Source organism: Podarcis erhardii (genome assembly GCF_964252035.2).
Source record: "Podarcis erhardii genome assembly, chromosome: 2".
Lineage (NCBI taxonomy): Eukaryota > Metazoa > Chordata > Lepidosauria > Squamata > Lacertidae > Podarcis > Podarcis erhardii.
In genome coordinates this window covers 54,342,807-54,363,541 of record NC_138498.1, presented here as the reverse complement: position 1 = coordinate 54,363,541, position 20,735 = coordinate 54,342,807, and the positions used below count along the sequence as shown (strand labels likewise).

The following is a 20,735-nucleotide window of genomic DNA, read 5'->3' as shown; positions in this document are numbered from 1 at the left end:
GATCAGATACACTTAGCGAAACTGAACCACTTCACTAGGAGACAAGTCCCAAGATATTGGCTTTTCTGTCATCCACTCTTGTCTAAGCTGTGCTGTCAAGCAACAGAAATTGAGGGAGAATGTAAGTATTCTCAGAGGATTTAGAACAAGGATGGAGAACTAGCGACCCTCCGGATGCTGTTGAACTCCAGCTCTCTTGAACTCCAAAAATAATGGGAACTGAGGTCTAACAACAACTGGAGCCCACACCTGTTTTAGGGTATTGATTTATTAAGACATTTGAAGCAGGGAGGGACCAGGTACGAGTAGGCATGGCCAGACTTGGCCCTCCAGATGTTTTGGGACTACAACTCCCATCATCCCTAGCTAACAGGACCAGTGGTCAGGGATGATGAGAATTGTAGTCCCAAAACATCTGGACGGCCAAGTTTGGCCATGCCTGGTTTAGAGCACAGGAGAGAACTTCTGTTCCTTTCCTTATTGCTTTGGAATAGAGGAACTTATGAAGAGTTGAGAGGTGCCCTTAGAGGCAGTCTCCAAATTCTCTTTCCATAACTATGGGAATAACAAATAATCCAGTACATTTATATACTGAACATAGTAAATTAGGAAATTTGGGTAACTCTGATTCATATAATAGGGAGGAGAACTATTTTGTGTGTATCAGTTGTTTGATTGTAAGAACCCCTAGTTCTGGCCATTCCTGTCTTCTAACAAAGCTTTTTCAAAGCCATCCAAATATCCTCTTGTTGGCCATGTATGGAATTATGGGGCAGTATTTTTTAAGTGGCTAGCTATAATGTTTTAATACTGTATTGAGGGATATGTGTGGATTTTTAGCAATTTAAACATACATAATTACTTCTTGATGGATATTAGCATGTTGGGAGCTATTTTTAAGACTTCCTTTTATCAGCAAATGAGGAGCTTCGGTTGTGCTGTTCCACATGAAAAATGTTTTGCTGCTCATTTGCAGGATTGGGAGAAAGTATTACGTGCCAGCATCACAAAACATATCCTGCAAGCCTTTGATTTGTATTGACTAGAATGTTACTTCACTTGTCTTCCTGGGCAATTCAGAAAATGTCTGTTTTCCATAACTGTCGTTCATGATGATTTTGTCATTATAAGATGAATTAAGCATACAGAGATACTTAATTAAATCAATTTCCTCCCAATGTTCACTAGTGAACAGAGGGGCTGACATTATTAAGTGTGTGCTGCAGTAGGCAATGGCTAATCCAAGCATAAGAGAGACAATTTAACCAGTAAAACTAGAAGCTATATTCTCAAGTTCCTATATGAATGTCCTATCCTGATGAAGCTGGAGCCCAGGTAGTACAATGAATGCTTGAGAATGGCTTGTCGGGTAGGTAATGTTGAAATTGCAGGACCTTGGATAGCTCATAGCAGACAACTTGCTAAAACAAAGCCTGGAGGTCATCTGAAGCCTGTCCAGATGATGATTATGATTAAAATAATGTATATACCACCTGTCATTTGGATAAGAAATACTCAGGTGGTTCATAAATACGTAAAAGCCTGTTCCCAGGAATTCTTAAAGGCTGTGTTCCTCTGGTTGGAGTCTAGCACTCCTTCACCTCTCAGTCAGCTCCTAACTTGTGTGTTACCTGCGCTAGGGAGCCACCACCAGTGACTGTGAGGTCCTTGGTGGAATCTTGTTCAAAGGGTGCTATATTGTGGGAGGGAGGAATGGCTTCGTTTTTAGAGACTCTGTTGAAGGGGCTTCTGGCTGACAGGCTGGATATTGGTGTCAGAACCTGTGACTTGAACAGAATATCCGCTGATGTTCTTGATCCACCTGGTTCTTCCTCCTCCATGTCAAGATTCCTGGTTGCTATTCAAAATCACGACAGTGGGCTCCCTACAGGTCATAAGGAATCAGAATGTAGGCTTGACATTTCAGTTCTATTAAGTAGGATGGCTGAGAGAGAGAGACAGAGGGACACAGAGGCAATCACATGCCGTCTGGGTCTTTAGCCTAGCTCTTTCCCATGACTCCAAACTTGGTTCTCAAAAGCTACATACATTGTCAGGTTCCCTCACAAATACCCCCACCCCATTCAGATCATAGATGGTTTAGAATACTTTGTACTGGCTGACTAGCTAGAATAAGCTGTCTTGTTCACTGTATCCTCTGTTCACCATCACTCTTTACAGACATCTTTTCTGAACTGTATTGTCCCTTGTTGCAGGAGGGAGTTTCGGGCAAAAGCAGGTCATACACATGGTCTATTTCCTTCCGCTTCTTAATTGGTTGGAAATGTACAGATGGATGAGGCAAATGTTGTAATTTCAAGCTCTGTCACTTTGGCATTACCTGACAGTTCTGGGGTCACAATCATTAAAGCCGCCGCTGTTAGTAATCCACAGCCTTGAATTGGTGCTTCCAATCAGCCCCCTAATGAGGTTTAAGTGCTATTACGTTTGTGCCCGGTATGACAACTGGACTGCTCTCATTATTATCATTTCTTGACTAATAGTTCTGTGGCTTTAGTGTTGCCTGATCTCCATCTGAGGACTTGAGCTAGTATGAGCAGAATTCAAAGATAGTGATTTAGGAACTGCAGCTGTACTGCCTTGCTAGAACCACTTATGAGGTTTCAAGAATGGTGGGTTGGTATCCGATGGCTGCTTAAAATTATTTGGGGTAGGGCAGAAAAAGCCGTGTAATGGCGCAAGGACATAATGGTAAACAATGTTACAGTGGGAGCACAGCACCAGAGCAGGAGACAAAAATACTGGTGCAAAAGTTCAGATTTTGAAGCTATTACATTAATTTGTTATATGTTGATTTAAAACAACAACTAAAAACTAAAATTTTAGGGTGAAGCACAATTTTGCATGTAAATGTAATCCTGGAATTATCTTGCTTGCACAGATACTTACCTTGGGCTGCCTTGCCAGATTTATTCAGCCTTAAAAAAAATTAAAAATCTAATTTTTAACCATATGATCTACAGATTCTACTGAGGTTTGTTCCTGCAATTTATATTGCAGGAAATGTTTCCTCTACTGTTTTATCTAAATAAAATTCATTTGTAACTTGAAAGTTTATAGTATCCCAATGCAGCAGAACTTCATCCAAAAAGATAAGTGTTATTTGGTGTTGTTCCTATATGTGGGAAGAGGGGTATGGGAAAAGAGAGCTAAATATGTGGAAAAAATGGCTTTTTACATTCTGTATACCCTTACCTTAAATAGTAATAAAACAGGATTCCATTTAAAAAGTGAGCACTTATTCTATTAGATAGAATCTTATCAGTTTTAAAAAATGTAGAACAACAATATTATTTCAAGCAATAGTGAAGTATATAATGCTTAGTCCCGCTTACTAAGGAACAAATGGTTATCCCTGCTGTACTGTATTATAATTCTGAAATTGGTCATTTCAAATATTGAATAGCTGAAGCTTTCATTTTTAAAACCTTTATTCTTCTTTACAGTCACCTTCGACCATTTTGAAATTTTGAGAGCCATTGGAAAAGGCAGCTTTGGAAAGGTATGGTTTTTTGCAAACAAAACTATCGCTCCATGTGGTGGGGACCGTAGGTATCCACAGATTCTTCTTAAAATAACAAGGTGGACAGCAAGTAAGCAGGTTTTAGATAATATTGCATTGTCAATGTCTACAAGCTGAGCCTTATCTTTCAGACCGTCAGGAAGAATTAGAGCCTTGTCCCTCATATGCTCAGAATCTTCAAATTATATTACAGGATATTAAACTGTTCTTATTGATAAAACCAGAGCTGCTGAATTTATATGTAAACATCCGGTAAAGGGAGACTTTCCACCAGAGCAACTCAGGACACACTGGCATTGTGCCTCATTTTTCCCTTCTCTTGCATAGTCACGATGCTTTTTGAGGTGTGCAAACCTAGTTCTTTGAGCCTGGTCCTGTATAGCCTCTACATTTTTGCCAAAGGAGAACAGGATGTGTGCTTAAGATGCCTTTTGTGTGGGATTTTAATGTGATTTTAAGGCTGCTGTGTTCTCATTAGTTCTCATTGTTATGTCAAGATCTGTATCTGGAAGCTATCAGGGCCACTTTGCCCATCAAGAATAGGTATAATGTGACGAAGAAGGCTAAAGAACGGTGAGAGGTGGGTGAGGCCTATGAGAATGTGAGGCAAATCAGTTTGGGAAAACATAGTTCATCAGACCAATTAATAAACCAAGCATTGGACACAGTTTCACCTTAGTCCCCCATGGGGACTATGTCCAGTTACTTGGTGACTCTTCTCAGCAACGTGCCTGTGCATTTGTATATGGTGGGGAAGAGCAGGATCTAGAAAAACGAGGCAGCAATTTAGCAATGTACATTGTTAAGGTAGGATAAGGTCTATTGCTAAGTTAGGGTAGGATACATGAATGTCCTCAGCACAACGCGATGCTACGGTTTGCACCATGTTTCCGCCTTGGTTTGTCCTTGCTAGGTTTGCATAGTCCAGAAGAATGACACCAAGAAAATGTACGCCATGAAATATATGAACAAGCAAAAGTGTGTGGAACGGAATGAAGTGAGAAATGTCTTCAAGGAGCTACAGATCATGCAGGGATTGGAACACCCTTTCCTTGTGAATTTGTGGTAAGCTGAGCACCATATTTCCCATTATTTTCCTGGGAGGAGGTTGCCTTCACTTTTCTGGAAACCTGGTTCTGTTTGTTTCAGTTTAACCTTATTTACCATTATTGTTTTCCACAATACAGTACTTGTTGTCTGGCTGGCCCTTTTTTCTTTTCTTTTCTACATATAACCTAGTTTTCTTTGAGTGGCCTTTGAGAGAAACAACAGGTCCCTGGACTGCCTGTGGTTTAAACTCATGTCTTAGCCAGGGCCTGGATAATAGAGCCCCCTGTTCAGCTCCTTTTATAACGGGCTGCATTCTTCCTGGCTTGAGGCATCGAAGTGCCATGCTGTTTGCCCTTTATTTCTTTCACAGTAAAATAAATAAATGTAGCATTTTGACCCAACAGCAGATGTGTTAGATCTAGGACCGTGACTGTTTTGAATAGGAAATATACTTTGGTAGTGCAAAGGAACGTCACTTTTGAAAACAACCACCTGTACCTGGAAAATTTGTGCCTTTGGGGAGAAGGCTTAGATAGAGCCCCCTGCCTATACTGCTGGTTTTCCATTGGTTTCTTGGAGAATATACCAGCTTATAGTCTCCCATCTGCAGCCTGAAATTATAGTCTCAAGGAATTCCATGTGATTTATACAAGTCTGGAGAAGGGGTTGATGTGGCCCTTTGACTAGGATCTCCTCACCTGCCCAAAACCTTTGTCATTATTTCCATGTGATAATTTTAGAGAATGTAACAAGCTATCGGGACGTGGGTGGCGCTGTGGGTTAAACCACAGAGCCTAGGACTTGCTGATCAGAAGGTCGGCGGTTTGAATCCCCGTGACGGGGTGAGCTCCCATTGCTCGGTCCCAGCTCCTGCCAACTTAGCAGTTCAAAAGCACATTAAAGTGCAAGTAGGTAAATAGGTACCGCTTGCAGAACTCAAATTCCACCTGTTCATTCCATTCATTAGCACAGTCAGTTTTCAAAAGGGAACAGGGCTCCTGCACCTTTAATAATTGCTGAAAATCTGTCTTCTGCATAACTCTGTAAAGGTTCAGGAACCCTGCCTTCTTTGGCATCTAGCCACACTGCCTACTACTGGGGACATCGCTGCACCTTTCAGATACCAATTCCTGCCTTTATCTGTTTCCTCCCTGTCCCCACATGGTGCCACCTGAATAAGGTCAAGTCACCCTGCTGCAGGGCAGACTATGAAACCAGATTGATATCTTGGGGAAATGTCTGTAACAGTTCTTTCTCTGAGGACACTTGATGGGGGCACAGTTCATTTTCAGTAGCTTGCGTGCCATCAACAATGAAATCAGCACACTTATAAGGCATGTTGATCCTTCCTTTTTTCTTTGATTTAGTGTGTTTTCCCCCTTTCAGTGGCCCTGAAACAGGAAGGATGGAATAATGTTCTGCTACCAATAGACACTAAACTCGGTTAAGAGCCACAGTAATATTTCAAGTAATGGGAAATTAGATTATTTTGCAATTTTTTATTTTGTTTTCAGGTGGTTTTACTGGTAGAACATTGGTAAATAACCTCCAGCAAAATCACCCTGTTGCAGGGTAACGGTAATAAAACAGATCTCAGTGACTTTTCACCAGAGGTACCAAAGTATTAGCTGACAAAGGAAGAAGCATTTTTTTAAAATTATACCCTGCTCTTCTGTTTTGACCAAATACATATAAAAGCCAGTAATAAAAATTTTAAAGAATTATAGAGTTGAAAGGTACCCCGAGGGTCATCTAGTCCAACCCGCTGCAGTGCAGAAATCCCAGCTAAATAATCCCTCACAGATTGTTAAAAACTTCCACCAGGGAAGACCAGCATAAGATATTTAAAAATCCACCATGAAGTTCCTTCTGTAGACAGTGGGTCATTCACTCTAACCTACTCTTTGCTTGATTGACTTGATTTGCTTTCCTAAATGCCAGTCATTGAATCATAGAATCATAGAGTTGGAAGAGACCACAAGGGCCATCGAGTCCAACCCCCTGCCAAGCAGGAAACTATGACTTCATTCATTGGCTAAAAATCAACAACACTGAAAGCAGGAGTAGGCTTGTTTCTCACAAAACAAATAAGCAAAACTGTGCCTCAACGTTAAAAAAAAATTGAAAGTTGGGGGTGAGGAGTATCCCCCCCCCATCTGCTATTCACATTTTTAAAAAGTCACTATACATCAACTAATGTGAATGGTGTCTTGTCTAATTTGGCTCTTCCTTGCCATGGGGAACAAATAACCCAAAGCAAAACTGGAAATTAATGTCAGGGAATTCCAAATAAATGTATACCACTACAAAGCAGAACTGTTTCCCAGTCTGGATCAAACAAGAGATGCCCTATTAGGTGGGGGTGGGGGCTATTTAAACTCCTCTGCTGCCTGTGTTCCTGCCGCACAAAAAACTGCCTCTCCTCATCAAAGAATTATTTGGTATATGTTAGATTATTTTAGTGCTGCATCTAATTTTGTACTCTAATAATTGGTCTTTTCTACACATGAAAGGTTTTGCTTCTCTTTGCCTACTTAACTATCTATCTGCTTGTTAGTTTCCTTAGCTTCTTTTTTACCAGCTTAACCCATCAAGGCAAGGAGAGAGTGAAAGTAATAGCTTATCACAGGAGAGTTGCTGTCTACAAGTGTTGCTTGAGTGTTTAGTGACGGATGCTTGAGAAGCAGACTGCATGATAAATGAAGGCATCTTATGGTGTTCCTTAAGCTAGGGAAATAAATAATTTCTCTGCCTCTCTGAGCCATTGGTCTAGACTATTAATAATACGCCTTTGGCAGTCAGTACCAAAAAGAAAAAAGAAAAAAAAATCTGGGAGATTAATTTTCCCTTACCAAATAGCCTCAAATGCAAGGAGGTTAATAGTGATTTTGAGTGCATCTGCATATATCACCCTAAGTTTTTAATTCCTTCTCAAACACAACAGTTCTTGGAGAAAAGCCCAGCTTGCAGCCTGTGCAGTCTTAAGTCTGTTGGCAGAGTTATTTAGGTTTATATAGGGATTTCCAGTAGCTTAGGGTCAGGGGAGACTCTCAGGCCAGAGGGTACATTGTTAAAACTTAGCTTAAGATGATTCTTCCATTGTTCTGACCGTAGAACGTAGTCTAACTGTGTTTCCTCCAGCTGGGTCTGTGTTACATGCCCTGAATGTGGATCAATCTGTAGCAGATGTTGCTAGTACTCCTGTGGAATAAGAATTGGAAGACAGTGATAAAAGATTGGGAGATGTGCTGTCTTCACAGGAAGTATTGATGCAAATGAATGAATAGCTCACTTCACATTTTCAGGAAATGGTTCAGTCCAATAGTGCAGGGTCCTGGTACATATTTCTTGTCTAATGAGCAAGCTTTTCACAAGGACGGTGATTTTGGGGAGGGTGTGCTTTCAAACAAGCAGGGTACACCCATCACTTCTGAGGTGTTAGAAGTTTGTACAGTCATACCTCAGGTTAAAGACGCTTCAGGTTGAGCGTTTTTGGTTTGCGCTCTGCGGCGACCCGAAATTAACGGAACATGTTACTTCTGGGTTTTGCCGCTCATGCATGCGCAGCCGCTCAAAATGACATCATGCGCATGCGCAGAAGTGGCAAATCGTGACCCACACACGCGGGTTGCATTCGCTTCAGGATGCGGACGGGGCTCCGGAATGGATCCCGTTCGCATCCAGAGGTACCACTGTACTCTGTCAAAAATGTTCTGCTCAGGCTCCAGTTTCCTATATCATTCATTAGCTGGGATCCTTTTCTCTGTGTTCAGTGCTTCCCCAAGACAACGATGCCCTCTGGCTACAAGGGTAAACACTTGAAAAAGTCTTGCTACACCATTCAGGCACAGATTCCTTCCTTCCCAGACTCACACACAGAGTCATGCTGCTGTGTGGTAGTGCCAGCACTGTCTGCATTGGCAGACTGGCTGAAAAAGAATGATTCAGCAGCACTTGTGCAGAGAGCCCTTCCACGAGCACCAAGTTGCTCCAGCAGGGAAGAGAGGGAGAGATAGTTCTGTTGTGCAAGGAGAAAGTGATCTGCTTAGTGCTATGTTGAATTCTACCCTAGGTCTCTGATGCCACCTCTGTATTGTTAATTTCCTTTAAGCAGCCTCCTTATACAGTCTGGGGTTTTGTTTTTATATATATATATAAAGATAATACCCTGGATCAGTTTTGAAAGAGGAATACGTTAACTGGGAGATGTAAGCTGCCAAGGGTGTGGCTGCCCCTTTAACAAGCACCATCAAAAGTGATTGCATTGATGATTTGTTATAAGTCCACTTGCACTGAGACCTGCAGGAGCCCCGTTGTTATATTATTTCCTGTGTGTTCTACTCCTTGCAGGAGTGTGTTCAGAATAATAATTGTAGGTTTTCTCAGGATAGGTTTCCTAAGTGAAAACTTTGTTTTAACAAATATAGATTTACTGAAACTAGTGGCTGAAGGTTAACTGCAACAGTCAGCAAATATTTTATCACAGGGGGTTTCTCTAACAAGCTACATCTTGCAAAATTAAGGAAAAATTGAGTTTTTGTCTTTGAACTAAGTTGTACTTGTAGATCCATGATTGTGGGCTTTAAGATTATTGGTGTAATTTCACTTGGGGAAACTCTTACATTTCATCTCTCAGCTATTTTAACTCCAGCCAAAGTCTGATTTTCAGCATCGTCTTGGACCAGTTTCCATGTTACATATGAGAGAATGTATGACCCGCCTGATTGACTGAACTTCTTGAACTAAGGGCAATACCAGCTGGTAGTTTTCACCTAGCTTGGCACTGTATTGTATTGTATTTAATATTCATTCATTCAAAAAATATATCTCTTTGGAGAAGAGTCACACAAAGTGGTTTACAAAATATTATGACAACAAACAGTAATGATACAACAAGCAGCAATGATACAAAAAGTTGCAATAGAATGGATACAATAAAAATAGAGTATAATATAACAGATAATTTTTTTCACTCCTTTTTTCCCTCCTCCTTCTTCTCCTTCCCAGATGGCAGATTCCTGGTCTTCTGGCTTGACATAATAATAATTGACACTGTATCTGGTGTTGCTGTCTTTACCATTGTTCTTTATATCCTGTCTTTAGGGATACAAATCATTTCAGGGTAACTTATGCCTACAACCACCAGGAATACACAAAGAAATGCAAAGTAGCGTCATTATTTCCTCCCCTCTTACCATCATACTCACTATGGAAGGTCATCCACATGCAGGCTGTACAGTTCTGTCAGCCCTGCAGATATGTACGACAGCAGCATGGACTGAAATTCCCTCATCTTGGCCAGTTTGGAGATGAGAACAGTTGAAGCAGTCCACCCAATCTTCAACATTAAAGCCATATAAACCTGGCATTCCATGAGAAATTCTGAAGGCTGGTTCTTTCTTTGTGTGATCCTGGTGGAATCAAAAGGGCAACTTGGGGAGAAGCTATTCACTGTGATTATGCACTGGTGAACTGATTGTATTTCTAATGCCAATTTGCTAATCCCCAGCTGCCTTTCAGTCCTGCATATAGGAAAAAGAATTGTTTCAGAGCTGTTTGTTCTCTTTCTTTCTATCTTTCTGTTTTAAACACAGTCCACCGGCACCTCTAGCATGATGGAGAAATCTGTAGAGAACATTACAACCAAGTAACGGCTCAATAGATTGATTTATTTCATCCCTCTCTGTTGAGTAGGATTTTTAAGTCACTCTGGAAATCTCATTTGACTGAAACTTGGAGAGCTGTAAAACAGCAACACTCCTTGTATACAGATATGTGTTAATATAGCTGCTTGAATGATTGCCATAGATTTCACATTAAAAAGAAACCTAATCAAGTAGCTGTATGCAGTTCAGCATACAGTACCTGGTAGTAAGGAAATTTCTTTAGGATCTGTCCCCAGATCACAATGGTAAGGGGTGATGACAAAACATTTATGAAGAAAATCTTCATAGCTATTTGCAAATGCATTTTCAAATTATAGAAATGTAATTTCCTAAGTTTCTATGGGTTATTCTTGCTCAGTCGAAAAGAAGCTGCCTCATACTAGATAGGTGCTGGTCCATCTAGTTCAGTCTTATGTACACTGACTGGCAACAGTCCTCCAGGATTTCAGAGGAGTCTTTTCCCAGCACTATCTGGATATTGAACCTGTGATCTTCTGTATGCACACTATAGCCCCTAGCACTCAGCTGTGGGCCTTCCCCAAAAGAGCAGTATGGGAACAAGATCTTTAGGTGGGTCTGGGCACTCTTGCTTTTTGCTAAGGGGTTGTCTTTAGTGTTCCTGCATCTTCTAGACTGTCAAAGACATGCATGGTTGTGTCTTCTGTGCTGCTTGCTTATATTCATGCATCTTTCTTTGTCCATTGACTTAGAGATGATGTGATTTTACCTTGTATTTAATTATGCTGGCACCTCAGGGAATCTTTTGGCACAAAAGCAGCTAATTTTCCTCTCTGTATTCAAGAGCATTGACTGCTCCAAGTCTAAAACGTATTGATTTCTTGAGCCCACATTTAACTCGCTGTTATTTAAACGAAGTCAAGCAGAAAGGTCTTGTGAGGGAAATTTCGAAGGCAATATGAAAATGTTGGGGGTGGAGGCTTAATTTGTGCCGGGGCTCAGCCCTGCCATTTATTTGCAATGCCAGGACATAACTTTTGAATGCATTGACTAGGAATAGATGGAGGTCCCCTTGAGCAGGTGTCAAGTGCATTTCCTTTGTAACCCCAGGGAGCCTCCACACATTAGGGGTTAAGGGAAGGAGGAATTCAGAACTAGAGAGTGGTGTTTCTAGATAGCCTTGAGCCCTTGTAACTAGAGGTTAGAGTTCTAGCTAGAAGGCATTGAATAAAGGGCTTGGGAGTGCCTTCTGTTTTTGTTTGCTACCAGTTGTGCGTCTTTCTGCTACTTTCCTTGTTTCCCACTTCTTGTCCAACACAGTTGCTGTTTTCATTTTCATACTTTTGTTTGTATTTCATGTGTCCTTGAATAAGCCTTATTGTTGGACTACTCCCCACAGACACACACACACACACACACACACACACACACACGAGAAAAGGGAGGGGGGATTCCATGTCTAGAAGAATTATGGAAATGAAACTTTGGCCACATGTCCTATTAATAGTCCAACATACCCAGAATAGCTTAAACCTTAAGATATTTTGCTGTGCAAGCACGACACTACTAACCCCAGTTCTTGACTTAGGGTTTGCTGTGTTTTGCACAAAGAGGAAGTCTGACTCCAGGCAGAGTCATAGATCTCATCATACATGCTTCTAATTCTACTGCACTAATCAAGCTATATGTCCTTTGTGTTCTGGCATCTTGTTCCAGGTATTCATTCCAGGATGAGGAAGACATGTTTATGGTGGTTGATCTGCTTCTTGGAGGAGACTTGCGTTACCACCTGCAGCAAAATGTCCGCTTCCAAGAGAGCACCGTGAAGCTGTTCATCTGTGAACTAGCATTGGCACTGGACTATCTCCAGAGCAGGAACATCATCCACAGGTGAGCTACGCACTATAGAGATACATTGATACTGTTACCAGTCATACCATCATGAGACACCATTAATCCTGCCATGTATCTGTAGTCAGTGCTTTTTTCCTAGAAAAATAGGTGCTGGTACTCACCATGAAGTTATTGCATAAATGCCACACTTTTTAACCCAAAAAGAGGTGGTGGTACTGCATATCCTTGAGTACCCCCTGAAAAAAGCACTGTCTGTAGTGTCAATGAATGACAGCACTTTCTGTATGCTTACCTTCGTGGGTCGACAAACACTTGGAATATTGGGATGAAAGCACATGTGGTTATTTCAGTTACCAATGAGTATTAGTATTATATTCCACCCTGAAATAATCAACAAAACAAATAATGTCTTTGTTCCTCCTGTAGAAGTAAGGGGACTCCTCAAGGTGTTTGGGGAATGCCCTAAATAAATAATTTAATTTAACATTTATGAGTGCTTCAATAGATGTTGGAAGGAATAATAACATAAATATCTAGCTTGCACTTGTTTTAGAAAAGTTCTACAAAAGGCTTCTGATGCACTGATTGAGATATGTATAGATACATGTATAAAACGTAATATAACATATATAATATAACATGTTATATACAAAACATCCACACACATTTGTTTCAGTCCACTAACTCGGCCATATAGCTGCTACAGTCAAACCTTGGTTCCTGAACACCTCTGTTATTGTACGTTTCAGCTTCCAAACACCTAAAAACTGGAAGTAAATGCTCCGATTTTCGAACATTTTTTGGAACCCGAACGTCCAATGCAGCTTCCGCTTGAGTGCAAGAAGCTCTTGCAACCAATCAGAAGCTGCGTCTCGGTTGTCGAACGTTTCGGAAGCCAAACAGTCTTCCGGAACGGATTACGTTTGACAACCGAGGTTTGACTGTATTTGGTTCAGATGAATCATCCATACCAAACCCATAGAAGGTTAGTTGGGATCGGACATTTGCCCACAGATTGTTTTAATCCATAACAATAGTTTCAAAAAATTAAATTTGATAGCATACTTTATTTTGAGTGTTGTGAATTTTGAATGAGCATTTCTTATGAGCTGGTGACAGCCATCACTATCTACTAACCAATCCATGCACTCATAAAGAACTTTAACTCCCCCCAGCCCATGAAAGACGAAGCAGCCTTTTCATGCTGTGACCTGCATCTATTATCACTTCACTATGTAACTGAGGGGAGAAGTTTAACTATTCAAGAATGATACCCAAAACGTTTGCTGATTGGGCATAGCTAGTTGCATGGTTCTCTGGTTTGTGACCAGTATTGACAGTGCGTTCCTTTGAGAGTCATTAATATATACAAGGTTGCAGTGTATTATCCCAAGGACAAGTTCAATAGAAACTCTTTAAAGGTTTGAAGTCCAGAGAGGGGGATGCATCTAACAGAATTCTGTCTTGAGTAAATACAATAGGATTCAGCTCGTAAGTGGATAATTGTATACCATCAAAACGTTATTGGTTTCCACTTCATCTGTTTTTATGCAGAGTGTATGCCATAATGTTGTAGATCTTGGGAAATAAAAAAAATGCAGGGAGATTGCAGTTTAAGAAGTTATACAAGTGATAAAGTTTGAAGAATAGAAATATTGGTGTACTAAGTATATGTATTATTAACTGTCTATGAAATTACTCAACCAAAACTTCAGGCTCTAGAAACAAATGTAATGCATGCTATAATCACATGAGAAAAATGGGTTGCAAACGTTTGACCCATAAAACTGTTTTTTTTTTAAATTAAAAACACATAAATTGTATTTTAGAAATGTGAATTGGATTATATTTATTTGTTTGGTTTTTAAAAAGAAATCAGTAATACTAGGTGTCTCCTTATTAATAAATAACCTGACTTACATTGAAATCTAAATTTTAATATAAATATGTTCAAGCCCACACTTCTAACATCTCTCTTTGAAGCAGAAGCTTGAAAGCCCACAGATCAAATGACTCTCAGCTACATCAGATTGGAGTAATTCCCAGCTGATGCAAACACACCTTTAAAAATGCAACCAGAGGTGTTATCTCTGTACTTAGGAGTAGATGATCATGCAAGATGAGGCTATCTTCCTGGATAGATGCAATTCTTTGGAATGACATAGGAAGAGTTGTATGAATGATCCATTTGGTGAGAGTGTTTAGCCTTGCTTTCTCAAGTAGGCAGAGAATTTGAAAGCTTATATGCATTTGGTAAGAAACTTTCAGGTGTTGCCTTTCAAACCTAAATAATATTTATTCAATGGGCATCATACTTGACTGGGAAGAATAGCGATGCTGAAGGTCGTTATCCAAGATTTCTAACTATAAAATAGTGAGTGAAGTTGACTTAGACTACTCCTTTTTTCATGCTTCATTATCAAACTTCTTCCATACCTCTGGACAGGATTGGAGTTGTCTTCCTACAGCTCTTTTGTTTTTCAGGATATTTGCCATTTATGGTTTACTTTCTAATAATGTACACTTCAACTTCCTTTGTAATATGTTTAAACGCTTCCACTTGGACAAATTCAAATGCCTATTTCATGCTTGCGTAACCAAAGGAGACTTCAAGACAAAACAGTGTGGTAATGAAGGTATAAGGTTCACTTTTTCTGCTCTGCACCTGTTCACACAGACACCAAATAATGAATGAGGATGAATTACACTGGGAGACACAGAGGGAATAAGGCTGTTTTGTACTGGCTTTGAAAAAGCCTGGAAACTGTATTGGGCAAACACCCAAGGATGGATGGTGTTATATAAATCAATTAATAATAATGGACACCATGGTGATGTAGCTAGGAAGGATCCTAATCCAGCTTGTTTTTACATTACTCTTCTTAGCAGGAGGATTACTAGTAACATAATTTGCTGGTCTTAAAGCACACATTGATGAACAAGGCTTCTGGGTGAGCCCCACATCCCATTCTGGATGTTTTAAAGAGATGAATTTCATACTCTCCTGAGGAGGCAGTTACCATGGGTATAACGTAGGCCTCACTTGATAAGCTGGCTGTTGGTGGTTAGGGTGACCAAATGTTGAAAAAGTTATCAGATAATAAATATAAGGAGATAAAAGTTGGTGCCAGTTGTATGTTACCTCTTTTTATAATGAGTTACTGAACCCTTTGAGCACAGGACTAATGCCACATAAGCCCAACGTCTATCAAGATAACGTTACTGGGAGTGAGATGTAAAGCTGTTGGTTACTTTGCTAGTATGTTACTCCTCTTACACGATTATCTTTGCAAAGGCAGTTGGGGCATCATCTTGAGATAACGGCAGCAAAAGACTCAGGTGACACCTTCTCTTTTAAAAGAAGGGGAGAGGGAAAGGAGGGGAGTAGTCAAAGGGCGTGTATCTACATGGAGTGTGGAACAGACTGGGCAGAGGGTCGACTCTGTAAGGAGAAGGGGAGAGCAAACACCTGCACTACCCACGGCTGATGATCTTCAGTGCCTTCCAGTTACCTCCTACCTTCTCAATGCATGCATATTTAGAAAATAGTTAAGAGGGGAAAGTTACAGTTCCTTATTGCTGAATATTTGTTTCTCGAAAGAGAAGAAGAAGGCCTTTTTCTGAGGCATGGGGTTGTTTCCGTTCAGGTTTATCTCTTATTTATCCCATCTTATTTGGCTTGAAATAGACTGAAATTAGACCCCAGTTTCTCCTCACAAAAAGATGCTTCCTCACACAGTGTATAGTTAAACTCTGGAATTCTCTCTGGCAAGAGGCAGTGATGGCCATCAACCTGAATGAGCTTAGAAGAGGATTTGACAAATTCATGGAAGATAATGGCTACTAGCCACAATGGCTATATTCTGTCTCCGCTGTCAGAGGTAAGATGCCTCTGAATGCCAGGTCTTGGAAATCACGTTGGGGAGAGTGCTGTTGCACTGAGGTCTTGCTTTTGGCCTTCCTGTAGGCATCTGTTTGGCCACTGTGGGAACAATAGAACAGGCCATTGGCCTGCCCCAGCAGGGCTCTTGTGTTTTTGTGTGCATGTGAATTACGCCTCTTGGCAGCTGAGGAAAGATCCTCTACATATGCAAATACACAATACGTTTGTGGCATTTTTTGTTTTGTGGAGATAATAATTTTCTTTTATTGGCAGCTGATAACTTAAAATAGATGCTAGAGATATATATTTAACTTCTTTGCTGTTTTATAAACCATGTGCTTCATTGACTCAGCTGTATGAAAAAATAACCTGACATATTGCTCTGCTCCAATCTTTCTGTTCCATTGTCCCTATATCCAGAATTTAGATTTCTTCAAATCGATGGTAATCATAACCTGACATCTCTATACAGAAACACTTTAAGTTAACAATAAGCAAAGCCCTATGTTTTTCCCAGACTCAGAGATTATTTGCAAATATCCTGCACAGTGGAGTGTGTCATTTTTCCTGTTTCTGTAAATGCTAGTTAGGAACAGATCAGTTTAACAACTAAAGTATAGGTTGGAAGGAAAGAACTCATGAACTAAAATACAGCTGCATTCTCATCGAATTAAATTACAAAAAATATATGTGGGATTTCTTTGTAAGAACTTTTTGCCATAAATTGCAGCGATAGAGTTCTATTCATCATAGATTAGATAAAGTTGATCTCTGCCCTTGGTATTTATTATTTATGCTCCATACTGTAGACACACAGGTGTGCTGCTTTCAGCTACACTTTGAGCTTTTACTTTTCATAAAATAAGAACAGGATAATGGTTTGGTTTTTGTTTTTTTTAAAATAATATAATCAATCAAGTATCACAAAATAGCAAGCAAGTCAGCTTTCAGGTTCTCAAGAACTTCAGCCTGGATCAAGATAAAAAGGGCCTGGGGAAGCTGGAGAACAATGCTATCAATGGCTTCTAGTCATTGATGCCTAAGTACCTTTTAATAATTAAAAAAGAGAATAATATTGACAAATTTTGAAAAGGGCGTGGATAAGCTGTATTAGTCATGAAGGCTACATGCACAGAATACCCCCGAAGAGCATAAGTCAAATTGTGTCGACTTTCTTTTAAGGATTTCTCCCGCTCTCCTGCTCTGTGGCACAAGTGGACTTCTTCCCCTGTGGTGTGTGGGGCTACTTTCCCCCCTATACTTCATGCCTTTTTGACATGGACTTGCGCTATTAGCATTTGTGCTCAGTACATATGTTTATTCAAAAGACACCTGCTCCATTGTAACTTGCATGCTATTGTGTGATATCTTAAGGCAGTTTTCTCTGCCTCTGGATGATGGCTGTTTGAATCTGTAAAGACAGATAGAATCATCTCCCCTGCATAGCTTGGAAAAGTGAACAGCAGGATATAATTTCAAAGAGCTAGAAAAACATCAGTAGCTGGCCTCCTATGGTTGTTCTCCATTTTCATATTAACAGCTGAAATGCTTTGTACAATCGCCAGCGCATCTCCCAATAGGCCTTATTCCCAAGATGCAATTTGGGTGTAAGTTAAAAGTTTCCTGTATTAATTCCACAGTGCTATTTCCTACAGTATATTGTGTGACCCCTGGGTGATTATATTGAACATTCTGATTCTTTCCTTCCTTTCTAAGTTGCTGTTTATCAACAGTCTTAAATTTATTAAGAGATGAGTGGTGTGAATTTTCCCAGATTCTTTCCCCCCCAAAGTAATTTATTTCATTTGAGACGGTTGCTGATGACGAATGGGTTGGGTAATAATTTATTTGTTCCCCTTGAATCCTAGTTTATGATAAAAAAAAAAAAGGAACTTGTTTCAATTACTCCTCAGGATGTAGCTATTAAGATATTATAAACTCTTCTCCCCCACTCCCAAACAATTCTGTAAACAGTGTGTCAACGTGTTGGGAACATTTAGTGACTGAAGTAGTTACTTTGGCCAGAAACATGAATTCTAGTGCACAGTGTAATCCCATTTGTTTCAGTCAGCTGTCTTTTTGGAGTGGAGATTGTAGCCTTTAGATGTCTGGCTGAAATGCTGAAATGCAAGAGTTAACAGGACGTGGGAGACGACAAGCCTTCCCGAAACCTTGAGACAGTGTGGAAAACAGGTTATATACCTGAGATAAATGTAACATGATGAAACAGTTTTGGCCACCTGGAAGGTTTTGCTAGTCTTATAATTAACGCTATTCCCATATGGGGTGACATTAAATTGATAAAGCAGCAACCTTACCTGTAGAATGCAACATCTGTACTTAGAACCCTCAAGAGATGTGCAGACAACTGTTTACTTTGTAGGAACAAAGCTCTGTGGAGACAGCAGCAGTGAGTCAGACCCATGTTTTTAATATATCAGCCATCAGGTGAAGTGGCAAGAAGATCACTAAACAACTTAGACCTGTCTAATAGAGTCTGACTTGCATGGCCACAACACTTGCCATCACATGGATACAGAAAGCATCAAACCTCCCCTTTTGTCGGTGAAGATGTTTGCATGGTGTTTTCCGTGCTCTCTGTACTGGGTATTAGATTACAAGGCGCTTGACTAATTCCCATGGCAGGTGCTTGGGAAGCAATGTAATTAGCCCATTAAGATCAGGTAATTTCTTGTAAAGTCAATCAAGTGCATAGAGCAGGCGTATCAGTTACCACTTTGCCTCCAGTTCCCCCCTCCCTAGTTTTGGGATATTAGTCTCTCCCCCCCCCCATCATAGAGAAGCTACATTTCATTGACTAGATACTGAAATTCGTCAGAAATCCCATGTTTCCTTGGCTATGATATTTTGGTTTGGAGTGCATTTCTTTGCCTTAAAAAAACCTACATAAACGAAAAGCATATGTTATAACAACTGAAATATATTTCAGTGCAAGAGCTAAATTATATTTTAAAAAACCATGCTATTACTAGCTGTTGCTAGAGAAGAGGTTTCTAAAGAACCCATTGGGGAAGTTCATCCTTTCAACGTTGTTAAGAATTGGATGGTTGAAACAGAGTATGGGAAAATTAAAAGAACCATGGAAGCAGGAGAAGGGAAGTAAACAAATGTACTATATTATTGGTGGGTATTTTATTGTGTAAAATGTATAACTGAAACTTTCAAGAAAATAATAATAATAATGAATTAGAATGAAAGATTTAACATTTTTTTTACATAAGCTGTAGATATTCCGTAAAACACAATAAACTGAACTGAATAGATTAAGTTTCTTAGTTTATCTATGCATTCTGAAACAGAAAAGAATTTAAACTGTATTTGCTGGGTTTGTTAACATGTTAAAAATTGCATTTAACTCTGCTGGGAAATTTTTGAAAGTTTCCCCAAGGTTACAAATGCGATTCTCTTACTTGTGCTTTGATTTTTACCTTTTGGGAACTGCAACGTTTATTTTGTTTTTCTTTAAAAAAATTTTTGCTGTGTACCACTGAGGAGATTGTGCTATACCCCAGAGATGGTTCTGTTTCAAGCCTAAATTGATTTCTGGGGAAATTTGTTTGTATGTAAAGGCTTCGTACTCCTATGATAGCAATTATGATTGTGCTAAATTTCATTAACTTTTCAATTAGAAACAAAACTCCCACTCAGACTGTATGATTGATTATTTCTGTGGAGCATAAGATCATAAGAAGAGCCTGCTGGATCAGGCTAATAACCTGTCTAGGCCAGCAACCTGATTTCACAATGACCTACCAAATGCCTGTAGGAAACCCACCAGCAGGATTCAAGTACAGGACTACTCTCCCCTTCTGTGGTTTCCAGCAACTGATATTCAGAAGCATTGTTGCCTGCAGCTGTGGCGGCAGAGCATAGCAATTGTGGCTTGATAGCACTCTCCTCCTTGAATTTCTGTAATCCTATTTGAAAGCCATCTAGGCTGGTCGCTATTTCTGTCTCCTGTGGGAGTGAGTTCCATAGTTTAACTGTATGCTGCGTGAAGAAGTACTTTCTTTTCTCTGTCCAGAATCTTGCAGCTATGGAAGTGACACTTTTACCTCACTGCTGTGGTGACACTAGGTCTAATCTCCTTCACTGGACTGATAAAATCTCTGCTCACTCCTTTTCTAATGAACAGGAATAAGCATGCTTCACTGTGATGCTGGAGCAGGTACTGTCCATGTGGGAATGGATTTTACAAGCAGTGAAATGTTTTTCAACAGATAGCATGTTGCTCAGAGGAGCAGCTAGCACAGGGATTGCAGTTGTGAATAAGCACCCATCCGTTCAGATCCATCCTTTTCAGAAAATGAGGTGCTACACACTATGTGCCCTGACAGCAGTCTTACTAAGGCTAGAACCAAGATGATCAAGGGTCTGGAACTACAGCGTTACCTCCATTTACAAACTTAATTCATTCTGGAGGTTCGTTCTTAACCCGAAACCATTCTTAACCTGAGGCGCACTGTCGCTAATAGGGCCTCCCGCTGCACTGCCAGGGCACGACTTCTGCTTGCATCCTGGGGCAAAGTTTGCTACCCAGAACACCTACTTCTGGGTTAGCAGAGCTTGTAACCTGAAGTGTTTGTAAGGAGGACGGTACATAACCCAAGGTTCCACTGTACAGTGGTACTTTGGTTTACAACCATAATCTGTTCCGGAGGTCTGGTTGTAAACCAAAACAGATTGTAACCCAAGGCATACTTTCGCCAATGGGGCCTCCCAAAAAAATTTGGGTTGTAATAAAAAAAATGGGTTGTAA

General features: G+C 40.1%; 1 protein-coding gene across 3 annotated transcripts in view; it reads left to right on the top strand.

The window, feature by feature from the left end:
- The window catches only part of STK32A (serine/threonine kinase 32A), a 78,157-nt gene that overhangs the window by 27,692 nt on the left and 29,730 nt on the right, over positions 1 to 20,735 (top strand). For all 3 annotated transcript variants that reach the window (XM_081852134.1, XM_081852135.1, XM_081852136.1), the window contains exons 3-5: positions 3,468 to 3,523; positions 4,458 to 4,609; positions 11,935 to 12,108. In XM_081852134.1, coding sequence (XP_081708260.1) covers positions 3,468 to 3,523; positions 4,458 to 4,609; positions 11,935 to 12,108 — 382 coding nt within the window. The remainder of the gene's footprint in view (positions 1 to 3,467; positions 3,524 to 4,457; positions 4,610 to 11,934; positions 12,109 to 20,735) is intronic.